Source organism: Athene cunicularia (assembly GCF_003259725.1).
Source record: "Athene cunicularia isolate RWA chromosome 1 unlocalized genomic scaffold, athCun1 chr1_part2, whole genome shotgun sequence".
In the NCBI taxonomy this organism is placed as follows: domain Eukaryota; kingdom Metazoa; phylum Chordata; class Aves; order Strigiformes; family Strigidae; genus Athene; species Athene cunicularia.
In genome coordinates this window covers 8,732,563-8,744,675 of record NW_020799092.1, presented here as the reverse complement: position 1 = coordinate 8,744,675, position 12,113 = coordinate 8,732,563, and the positions used below count along the sequence as shown (strand labels likewise).

The window sequence follows — 12,113 nt, the reverse complement described above, 5'->3', positions numbered from 1 at the left end:
CCATGGTAATGGAGGCTTTTAAAACTAAGGTTAGCTTACAGTTTGAATGTAAACAGTGTGAATGGCCCTATGATATAATTAAGCTTGCACTTACCAGACAATTAGGCAATTCAGATTCACTATAGTATTTGCTGAGGTATAATGTTCGCTCAAACTAGATATTATTTTTTTTAACTTAGTGGTGAAATTGCAAAGTTTAATCTGAGATTTGCTAATCATCAACTACCTAAATTGAGGAAGTTGCCTTTCTGACAACATGCCTAAGTTTTATTGACATGTGGTGTTCCAGATTATTGATAGCAATTTATGACGAGGGAATTATCAAGACAATATAAGAAAGTCCACGCTGACTATATAAAGCAAACCAATACTTTTTGTGCACCCCAATCTGCTTTGTTTCCTTCTGTAAAGACAGAAGTAATTTTACTATATCCACTTGTAGAAAAACAGTCCTCAGTAAAGGAAAGCAATAATAAAAAATCTTCTAATATAAATAATATTTAGGGGCGTGGGAGAGAATAGCATCAGTGGTAACAAACAGCGAGAGGTTTTTTATCTTCTTAAACAGCAGAGTGAAGTGGTTTTATTGTAGCTGTGTTTTATCATCCAGTCCATGCTTTTGAGCATGTGAATTTTTGAACAGATACTTCTTGTTCTGGGCATTCAATTATAATATCAATCCCCATATAGTAGGAAAAATATAACCATCCCTGGTTGTTTGGGTTTTTTATAGTGTGTATGCTGTTTCAACAAACATTTTTATGTTATTCTATTTTAATAGTTTATAAGCCAAAAAGGAAACAAACTCGAAGAAAGCTCATCTCTGCAATTTTTGTTTCCTGCTGTTTTAAGAAATCAGACTTAAATGATGTAGTTGCCTATTGAGTGTGGTTCTGAAAACTAGTAAATTTCAGAGGAAATTTAAAAATGTTTTTCTAGTTCTTTATGCACATTACTGTACTAGACACTTTCCATGACAGCCATTTCCCTTTATGTTCAAATGTCAGAAATCAGAGAGAAATGTTGTATGTAAATATGTAAAGTAACCCTTACAGCTGTCTGCAAGCACAGAAATATTTATGACCTGAGTGGTACATAAAGGTGACACAAAAGGAAAACAGATGTCTGCTGTTTTATCCTTTTTATGTCTAAAGGACACCCAAGCTGTTGCTTTATAGTTTTTGTTTTGAATAATGGATTTGGCATTTGGATATCTCCAGACTATTTTGTCAGTCTATCAAAACAATTTGGAGAAAGAGTTGAGCCTTCACTAAGTCAATATATCCTCTAAAATCTGTGCAACTACAGGAAAAACAAGGAGAAATATTTTGGCTATCAGAGAAGACATTATATCTATTTTTTTAGGCAAAATCAGGAAGGAAAAAATAGTAGTTTGATTTCCTGCATGTATCAAGATGCAAAAATGAAGCATGTGTTATTTAATAATTCTTGTGTATTTTGGTAAGCTTTAACTTCAGTTTTCTACCAGCTTAATTACACTTTGTCAGGGCTTCTCTAAGTAAAAAAACTAGGGGTGGATACAAGAAAGTGAATGTAGTGGACATCAGGATATAGAGTAACTTCGGTTCCTGACCAGACAGAGCCTGGCTGCTGCATTTCCCTGTCCCTAAGTACAGCGAGCTGAGGAGATAAGTCCCACTATGCACAAGCACAGAGACTGGTGCTGTTACAGGCACCACATAAACAAGACCAGCACTCGCATGGAAGTAGAACACTGCAGATAGGATGATCCTATTCTCACTCGCTAGCTAATCACTCTCAAAGTGTGCTAGCTGCTCTCATACACATATAGACATGAGCACATATGTGTGCCCACACACAAATGAGTCCCTCCAAGAACTGGCCAGACCTATGGTATCTTCATCCATCAACTTTCAGTACCTCTGGTCTCTCCAGTATCTGAATCTTAGACTTAAGGTCTCTTGGACAGCTGGCTCCCACACCTTGTATTCTGCTTGCCATCTAGTCTTGTATTGAGTTTGTCAGCATCTCACAGACGGAAGGTTCCCTCTGGTAGCAGGTCCAGACCTATGGTCCCTCCAGTAGCTAACCCACAGACCTGCAGTCTTTCCCGTGTTTGGCCCCTAGACCTGTCATCTCTCTGTAACTGTCTCCTCCTCACAAGCTAGCCTGCCTTGAAGATCACTAGTATCTCCCACACTCTCATATGCAGAAGGGAAAGCATATTCACATGGAAAATACTTAAGAGTAAAGCTTAATAAGATAGCACAGACTGAAATGCTAATGGGACTTGTTCAGACAAGCATACTGACAAATGGCTAGTTTATGAAAAATTGGCCCCTTTAATCCCCCTCCTCTCTTTTTACCTGTTCTTTCCCATCTGCCTTGCCCATCCCTTTCACAGCCTTTGTTTTCTCCCAAATAAACAACCTACCCATAATTACTTTTTTCTCTATTGGTCCTACTTTTGCTAAATTTTGTATTTGTCATCGTTTTCTAGGTAAGCTTGGCCATAATTGGTAGCACTGCTACAGCTACCTATGCGCTCTGCTGGCCTTTCAAACTCTCTTCCACAAAAAGTCCCCAGTGTGGCTGTCCATTTAGCTGCGAAGTCTGGCCATCTTTCATGTATTTTGCCCTTAACCATCTGTGAAATCTAGCCATACCACATGGCACTATCTAACTTTTGTCTGTTTCAAACAGATAAAATTTTTATGTTTATACTTTTATGTCCAGCAATTTCTTGTGCCATGTGCAGTATTTTCCCATGTTCTATTCAGTTAGCTAAGCCTCAGGCCAGGGGCTAGTCATGTGCTTGTGTACTTTGACGGATGTGATAGTTAGGCATAAAGATCTTTGCTGTCTTTTGAAGAATGCTTTTCAAGTCTGACAACATGTCTTTTCTAGAAAACAATAAACTGTTTTGGCAATGTTTTGCATAGTGCTTACTATATTCTTTACTCTTTCACAGGCTCACATTTTCCTGTTGGCGTTGTACCACCCAGAACCAAATCACCAACACCAGAGTCTTCAACAATAGCATCCTATGTCACTTTGAGGAAGAATAAGAAGATAGATTTAAGAACGGTACTTTAAAATAACCTTTGAGCATTGATGGATAGTGATGTGTTCTTTCTAATTCTAATTTCTGTAGTTACTTCAAAAGTTGTAGTTAGATTTTTGATCTTCTTCATAAAAAGCTTCACTGTTATAAAGATATACCAGGTTAATGGAGACAGCTGTAGAAAGAATGACAAAGTTATAAAGGTCATATATATATATTAAACTGCACAGATTTCACTACACAAACTGGGCAAGAACTACATGGTAATGATAAATCTACTAAGCTACTGAAGTTCACACTTGAGTTGAAAGGAGAGGAAGCATCTTAGGTTAAAGCTTTTGAAGGATTTGTGTTTGGTTTCTGGGACAATTTAACAGCACTTGTATAACAAATACTGTTTTTGATTTATTTCATTACTAAAATGATTTGCAAAATACCTAAAGCAGCCAGAAGATAAAGATATAATAAGCAGTGTGTTGGTAATAAGCCTGGAATTTCATATTAGAGAGTAGTCTCTGGGTTGAAGATGGATATTTATATTTAGTTCATGCAAAAGGGAGGAAAACTTATGCCATAGTTACAGCATGAACAGAAGAGGAGAAGTTGTAGGAAGAAAGGTAGAGGAGAGAGAAACTCAGAGGATGTTGACTGGAGAAAGAATACCACTTTTCAGAAGTGAAGTCAGTTACTGTGAATGTGCTGAATGCAGCTGATTAGCCCAAAGTAAACTTTTCTTCTATGATACAAAGTACAAATCTATCTGAAAAATCAGAGAATTTCAAGAACAGAGAAGGTAAAGTAGTGGTTGTTATTTTGGGAATAATATAACACTTACAATTACAAGTTTTTAGGTAGTGATAAATTTCCTTTGTTTCAGCCTGCATTTACAGTTAAATGATGTCCAGCTGTAGTTTTTGTTGAAATAAGAAAGCAGAAATCACTATTAGATCAACTGGTATAAATGTCCTGGATCATTAAATTTTGATTGTTTCTTTCTCAGTTACCTAACTTGTATTGGCCTGCTGTTTAACATCTGGTAAATTGTTTCAACTTGATAAAACGGCCTTAAGAGAGCATCTACCCATTCTCTTAATGTTTATCATTAATGGTGGTAATGTCATTATTCAAAAAAGCAAATTATTCCTTCCTTTTATTTTGAGTTTTGGTTTACATTTATTAACAATTGGTTAATTCACGTACATAGGAGATCTGTACTTGCCCCATGTTTTTCTGCTTTTTAGTAAAATATTAGGTGACCTTTACTGATAAGCTAAATGGTTTAGAATCTTGCTCTTTTAAAACAAATTTTATATATATATATTCTTCCATTTAAGGAAAGACCAAGAAGTGCAGTGGAGCAGCTGTGTCTTGCAGAAAGCACACGGCCTCGAATGACTTTGGAGGAACAGATGGAGAGAATAAAGAGACACCAACAAGCTTGCCTGAGAGAGAAGAGAAAAGGACTCAGTATTATTGGCATTTCAGACCAGTCTCCTTCACAGAGTCTGTCGTTTGTCAGAGATAATCCATTCAAATTGGCACAGGTGGGTCCTACATTATTGAAAAACATTAATATGTCCAATTAAAAAAAAAAAAGTTACAAAATTGTTCTTTTTTCAAAATCACGTGATACTATAGGTGTCTGTTTGAGAGTGCTGGTATAGAGTAACAGATACTGTTCTCTGCCACACATGAGAGAAAGGGAGAAGACAATCTTCATGTTTATACCTAATGATAGTAAAAGTCACTTTTATGTCTTTTTGGAAAATAAGTAGTTCAAAATCTACATATTATGCATTGTGATGTTTGTTAACAGTTTTTTTGTCAAATTCAGAAAACAGCATGAAATTATGACTAAAAGCAGTGTCAGGGAGAATCATGATTCAGTTGATGTATAAATTATGAAGATTTTTCTTCCATGTAATATATTCGAACATCTGTAACATTTTTAGGTAGGAATGTATATTTACGATGATAGCTTTTAAGTGGTGCTCTATTGCTGTGGTTTTTGAGCCCATAAATACATAAAAATAGAACCTTCACTTTTGTTTTCACTCATTCTTAAACAAATAATGCCAAGAAGTGAGTGTATTAAATGGTTAAGGGTGGAGAGAGAAGAGCAAAAAAATATAACTGCTTGTCATTAACCAGGAAATACTATCCTGAATATACATGGGGAGGGACGGACGACACCAACAAACAAGACAAACCCAACTAACAAACAAAAAACCCCACACCAAGACAAAAATATCAAGATGATTCAGGGTAGTGGATATTAGCCTACTACTTTCTAAATGTTAAGAATTAGTTTTCTTTTTCAATAGCTTTTTAAAATTTTTTTCCTGACACCACACTGGGTTTGATTTTTATTTTTTTTTTTATACACTGACATGGAAATGCCTTCTTTTATGTTTTATACACATTTTAACGTTGGATTTTCCAAAATCAGATTAAATGTATTACACTGTTAAGAAGTCACATACTTCCAAATAAGTTTTAGGTTTAATTTTTTTTTCCTCTGAGCTTGCTAAACTGCCTTCAGAGGTATACACAATTACAGCATTGGATCCCCAGGAGGCACTGAATTCAAGTTTTGCCTTTGCATTAGAGCATCTGCATATGGGATGACATCATGAATGCTATATATGAAGGGTGCTCCTACAAGTATTTTTTCTGATTAGCGCTGCCTTTCTCAAGAAGAGGACATGCAAAGCAGAGCTTTGCGGATGTTTCTTTTCATGGTTTTTACAGAGATGTTTGAGCTTTACCACCTTCCTTTGGTATCATTTCATACCTTAAGGTGAGGAAACTGTAGTCATGTATGTGTCATACCTGGTTAGCAGGCACATTGGGAGCAGAGGTGGGGAAGTGGCCATACCCTCTGTGCCATCTCTACTTGCTCTACAGAACTCAAAAGAATTTTGTTCATGTCAGCGTGTTCTGCAGTCTTCTGTGTGAAATCAGTACCATGTGGATGAGATAAGAAATTTCTAGACAAGTGAGAATGTTTCTGAATTGAAGGTTTAGCTAATAGTCCATGCTACAAAATCACTTCTTTTATCACAGCTTTAATTCTTCCAGAATGGTATTTGGCCAAAATCCACAAGATGAGGTATTACACTGTAGTAATATTTAAAAGCATAGTTCCTATGCCTATTGATTTTTATACAGAAAAATGGTGCAATGACATTAACTGCTGGATGTCAACTGCCATTTGATTGTTTAAGAATTGGAATAAAAAAAGGATTTTATAAGCAACCTACAGTGTAATTCTTAAGGGATTACCAAAATACAAAAGGAAGTTGCTTCACAATTGTTATTGTTTGGGACAAGTGTATGATATGGGTGCATACTTTAGTTAGGAAAGTAAAGAGATTGATTTTTGAAGTGACTTACATGGAATTTCCTCTTGAGTGCATGTGCTAAATTACAGGAGTTCAGCCACAAGATTTACTACTTTCAAGGCTCCTGTTTTTCTCAGCCCTAGTACTTAGTTTGATAAGATATATGAACCTCACTTTGGTTTGGTTTGCTACTCCTCTAACATAATGTTTGCAGTTCACAGTGTTAAGTGACTTCTACCATCCTTCCTCAAAATTTTTGTGTAAAATTATTCTCTGTGCAATGGATTTTTATTTTTGAAGAAGTAATATCCTGTGGCACTATCAAATGCTATGTTGTCCTCTGTTAAATCAGTTAACAGCATAGGCTTGGAAGATACCCAACAGAATTGGAGAACATGCACAATGGTGCACTGTGAGTTTTGTACTGAGAGCAGATTTTTATCCATCTTTTTTTTTAACCAGAAAAAAGCTATTTTTAAAAAAATCGGTGCCTATGAATGCAAATAAGAATGCTTCTAAGCATGTGTGTGACTGAGCTAAATTTGAATAAAATTTCAGAAGATAAAGGTGACTAATAGAAATGCTGGAGATCAGAGCAGGCAGAAAGTATGATAAACTTAGAGAGGGAAAAAAGGTTAGGCTGAACTGTTTTGAAAGGTACAAAAATGAGAAAGTTTTAAGTCGTTAACAATTTCCATTTTCCTTATTGCAGTGTGGTATCCTTAAGGTTTTTTAAGATTATTTTTTTTTTTTTTTTAATCGCTGTCAGAGGACAGCACAAGACACCGAACTGAGACTGTGGTAACTTTTGTAAGAATATATCTATGTCTCAATTTTTTTCCACAGAATCAGAAAAAGGATGATATTTTATCAAGTAACATGAAGGAATTAGAGAGCACCAGTAAAGAAAATAATCTGAAACAAAATAATGAAAGCCCTGGAGAAGAAATAGTGCAACTAAAACAAGGAGGACAAGCACATAATTCATGCTTTACTAAAGAGGTACTAAACTGTCCCTTGTTGAACTATTCATCAGCCTGTCTTGCAGTAGATAAATATTTGAGCCAGAGAGTAGAGTATGGGAAATTGAGCCAGTTCCCTTTGCTTGGAAGATTAAGACAGCTTTTTGGATATAACACTCTATAGAGAAGCACAAAATTGTATCAGATCTGTCTGTAGCTGAGATATTTGAATTTTCTTGTATACGGTCTTCCTACATTTCATTTTACTGAACTTTATCTGTTACTATCTTGATTGATTGGAAAAATACAAAATTATGACCTTACTTCTTTGGAAACAAAACCAATACTAATGCATCTTTAAATAATAATCGTTGATCTGTTCATTGCTTAGGATATCCCAGTGTAGTTTTTGACAGTAATTTAAAATACACCTGACTTTTTTGTTTGGTTGACTGTAGTGCATCAAATAGTTTATAGGAAGCAGAATAAAGTTGACACAACAATTTATACATGGAGGTAGGTAGTAACTGTGGTTTGTGCTATTTGGTCACTGGATTGATTTCTGTCTTCAATAGCATCAAGCTCATTTGGCAGTGAGTTACCTTGGTGTTTCTTGTACTAAAGTGTCCTGAACACTCAGCAAAACCAGGCTGACTGTGGAGATTGTTTCTACATAATCATATCCTGCTTACAGTTTAATATCTTTTTAAATCTTGTGTAGAGGGAATTTTTCTGCTTTTCTATCCATATTCTTTAATTAATTATCCTTTGCTTTTCCTCACTCATTTTTCATTTTGTTTTCCTGGTTTATATTTAGCTTTTTTAAACATAGGTCTGATGGAGAATGGTATAAAGTCAAATAATTAACATATGTTGTTATTGTGTAAAAACACTTTCTATTAAGAATCTGTTGATTTGTTAAGTATGCAAATCTTTTAAAGGAAAATTATGTAATACACTTATATTGCTTATATCTAATGAGACCTTTAAGAGCAGTGTTTAGGCTTATCAGCAATATATTCCAGTAGCTGAAATCTCTGTTGGCATTGTGAAGAGGGATAGCATGAAAAAAAATAGTCAGGATACAATACAAAGAGTTCAGATAAGTTCTGGAAGTTATTAAGACAAGCCCTGCCCATTGACTTTGGTTTAAGTTTCAGGATAACTCTATTAACCTGAATGGTATTGATAAAAATTTCTTAAGTTATGTAATTCTGAGTTACTACGTATACATGATGGCAGAATTTGTCTGTTAATAAAACTGTTTCCTGATACTGTATTTCTTATCTGCCACTTAGTGTGTATTACAGCTTTTTGTTTCATGATTTCAATTTTTTTACAGCTGACAAAAACTGATGATTTTTTATTGGATGCACATGTTGTATCTGACTCAAAAGAAGTGAGTAATGAAGAGAAAGCAGAAAAGGAAAAGAAAAATAAATTGGAAGAAACACATGATGGTGATATAAGGTAAAAATAAAACAAGATGTTCAGAGGCTATTTTAAACTTGCACATTGTATTTATTAGCTGATCGGACCAAGCAACTAATGAAATACTGCCGTAAATACTTACAAGGTATATTTATATGGTTTTGAGTGGTTTACATACAGAGAAATCTAGTGAGAAACCTAACCACTGTAGGGGTTCAGTTAGAGGTGATGAGTTGGTGGGGGAAGCAATGTTTGTTTTCAAGTATTGCCCCAGTTATAAACAAAATCTGTTCATAAGCCTTGCTTTGGGATACAAAATGTCAGTTCAAGCTTTGTATTTGTTTAATAAGAAAGCTTCAGCCAGGGCTTCCATAGCAAGCTCTTTACTGCAGGAGCAGACTAAACAGCTTATTCTGTATCTCCTGCTTTAACTTTTACTTCACTATTTTGGAGCATTGCAGAATTAGAGGAATATTGTGTCTTGGATATTCCTCTCTAAGGATTCATAACTTTAGTCTAAGTTCACTGCAGATCCTGAGTGAGTTCTTTCATGAGGTCATAACTTTCTGACAGTACCCTTCAGCAAAATAGATAATCAGGCAGTAGGAAACTTAACTGCGTATGTAAAAGAAAGGAATTCAGTTCCCAGTACCTTTTTTAAAGTTTAACTTTAGAAGATAGAAGGGTTTCAAACTACGTTCTTAATTTATATTACACAAACTTGCAAGATGCAACTTTTTTCCATTAACAGAAGAAAAGTAAATTATAACTCCTATACTTAGTGGTTAACACCTGAAATGAAGTTAGGATGAGTTCTAAATGCTTTGGTTTTTTTAACCAGCTTGCAGAGTGTGACCACAGTTACAAACCACAAACCCAAAAACAGTTCAGAAGAAAGTGAAGTAGTTAGTGTTCAAGAACAAGAAGGGATTATGTCTTCATTTGAATTGGCAACACAGTCTGCAAAAGGAAATCAGGCAACAGCAGGTACGGAGAAGTTTGACTGAAGCACAATTTACACAGTACATATGTAAAACTTTATTTCATTTTGATTATGTCTTTTGATGCTCCAAAACACTTGTGAATTGAAAGTGCTGAGCTAGTCTAGATATCAAGTGTATGGTTTTATAACGTAAAGAAAAATAATTTCCCAGTGGGCAACTAAAGAAATTCAGTTTTTCTGAGGTTTTAACATAGATTTTATGGTTGCATTTAATTAAGGGAATTAAATAACTGTTGCCAGAAGTTGTGTCATACTGTAGTTGTTGGTTGGAGCAAATCCTTCCGTATGCATCTTGTAGAACAGCATCTCAATTCTAAATATGTATAGTTTATTTACCCTTACCCCCTTGCTAACGGATGGCCTCAGGTTGCCCAAAATTGAGGAACCCTTGAGAGTTTCCAATATATCTAGTAGATTTTGAACTAGCAAGTAAAAACCAGCATTTTGGTCATGTTTCAGGAGTAAGGAAGAAAAAACAGACACTAGCTGACTGGTTGTGTGCTACTGTAAAACGACTGGTTGTGTGCTACTTTGTGAGAAGAGGAGGCTGGAATAAAGCAAAATTGTTTGCAAAGAGGGGAAAAAAAAAAAAAGATGAGTGTGTAGAGGAGGAGAAAGGAAGAAGATGGAATTTAAGCCATTATTAGGATATTTGGTGATGCAAATGGTTAAGTAAGCCAAATTGTTCAATTCATGGATATAAAAGGTGACCTGGACCTTTGTAATGCAGTCAGCAGTCCTTTCTGTGACTTGATAATCAAAACCAGAACTTGTAAATACATTTTATAGTGTTCAGCAGAATAAAAAATGCTTAGTTAATCTGAGCTGGGATATAAAAAGGTGGGTCTGGGAGTATTCAGACTAGTTAAATTTTGCTTCCCCCCCCCCCCTTGGCAACATAAATAACACATCAGCATTCATGTGTCCATTGCTTGCATTCATGTGTCCATTGCTTGTTCCTTTGGTGTTCTACCAGTCATTTATAGGCCTCAGTAATGATCTTTCTTGAGAACAGATTATGTTCTGCCCTGAAGTTGGGCTTATTGTGCTGATCAGATTTTAAGTCTTCACTTGTGTAACTTTCATTTGGTTCTGCATATATTTATTATGGCTTGGAATGGTGATTTTCAAGCTTATATTTATAATGGCTTGAAATCATGCCTTCTGTAACTTGTATTCTTACTTATCTTGCTGTATGATTTGCAGTGAAAAGTTTGCCTTCTTCATCAGAACCCTCATTGTCACCAGCTCCATCTACACAGACACAGCTCACAGAAGGATCACATTTCATGTGTGTATAGTTACAGAGAAGTACGTCTGTTTTTTTCCCCACCCTTCCTGCCATTTTCCTAATATTTTTCTAAGTATATGTGTTCTGTTTTTTTTTTTTTTTCCAAGAAGCATCTGTAGACAATACTTGGCAAGACAAAGTTATCTGAAATGTTGAATATAAACTAAGGAGAAAGCAAAACAAATACATGTATTGATTTGCCTGCAGGTAATGTATTCTCTATCCAAGTACAAAGAGAAAGGACTAATTGGCTTATCAAGCACATTCTCCACAACTGGCAAGATAATAGCCCTTTGAATTACATGAGAGACCTGAGTTGTTGCAAAACAGATACACAGTTAAGGTACCAGCATCAGTGCTCAGATGTAAATGAATCTTGATGCTTCAGTCATGGTAACAGGCAACTAGAGCTAGATCTTAGTGATGCTAGAAGTCTAATGGCCCAAAGAGTTTATGGCTTAAGACATAGATGCCTGAGGCATGACAAACAGGAAAGCAAAAAATGAGGGTGGAAGAAATGTAACAATTAGATTATTTTTTTTTTTTTTTCCCTAGAGAGATAGCCATACACAGCTACCCTTCCCTTGTCACAGTAGGTGATTTCTTCTGGGAATCAAGTTAGAAAGCATGAGCTAGGCTAGATTTACATGTTCCTACCTGTTACCTACTTAATGAATGGAAATGTAAATACAAGTAAGCATATTTGTATAAGTGCTTAAAGAAACAAATAGGATACCACTGTGAATGCTTCAGCACTTTACCAGCATTTAAATCAATCCATATTTTTTGTTGTTAGGCAGTACTTGTTTAAATAAGCTTTCTACTAAAAGAATGACTGTTGTTTCAATGGTAATGCTAAATGCCATAGCTAATGAAACTTAAGAAAACCTTAAAATCAAGAGAACCTTAAAATCGAGACGTTTTGCAGTCATTTTATCATGAGGAGATATGAAAATGCATTTTTTCATTAACTGTCCCAGTCTCCATTGCAACTCTTTCATTTTAGCAAAATTAGACTACTTATTCATGACAGATA

At 35.3% G+C, this 12,113-nt stretch overlaps 1 protein-coding gene across 11 annotated transcripts in view; it reads left to right on the top strand.

The window, feature by feature from the left end:
- Window positions 1–12,113, top strand: part of PLEKHA5 (pleckstrin homology domain containing A5) — a 187,281-nt gene that overhangs the window by 170,223 nt on the left and 4,945 nt on the right. For 10 of the 11 annotated variants that reach the window (XM_026862748.1, XM_026862765.1, XM_026862756.1 and 7 more), the window contains 6 exons: window positions 2,954–3,069; window positions 4,381–4,590; window positions 7,237–7,392; window positions 8,695–8,822; window positions 9,625–9,770; window positions 10,993–11,097. In XM_026862748.1, coding sequence (XP_026718549.1) covers window positions 2,954–3,069; window positions 4,381–4,590; window positions 7,237–7,392; window positions 8,695–8,822; window positions 9,625–9,770; window positions 10,993–11,087 — 851 coding nt within the window. In that variant the 3' untranslated portion in view covers window positions 11,088–11,097. The remainder of the gene's footprint in view (window positions 1–2,953; window positions 3,070–4,380; window positions 4,591–7,236; window positions 7,393–8,694; window positions 8,823–9,624; window positions 9,771–10,992; window positions 11,098–12,113) is intronic. The other variant, XM_026862688.1, reaches the window with a different exon arrangement.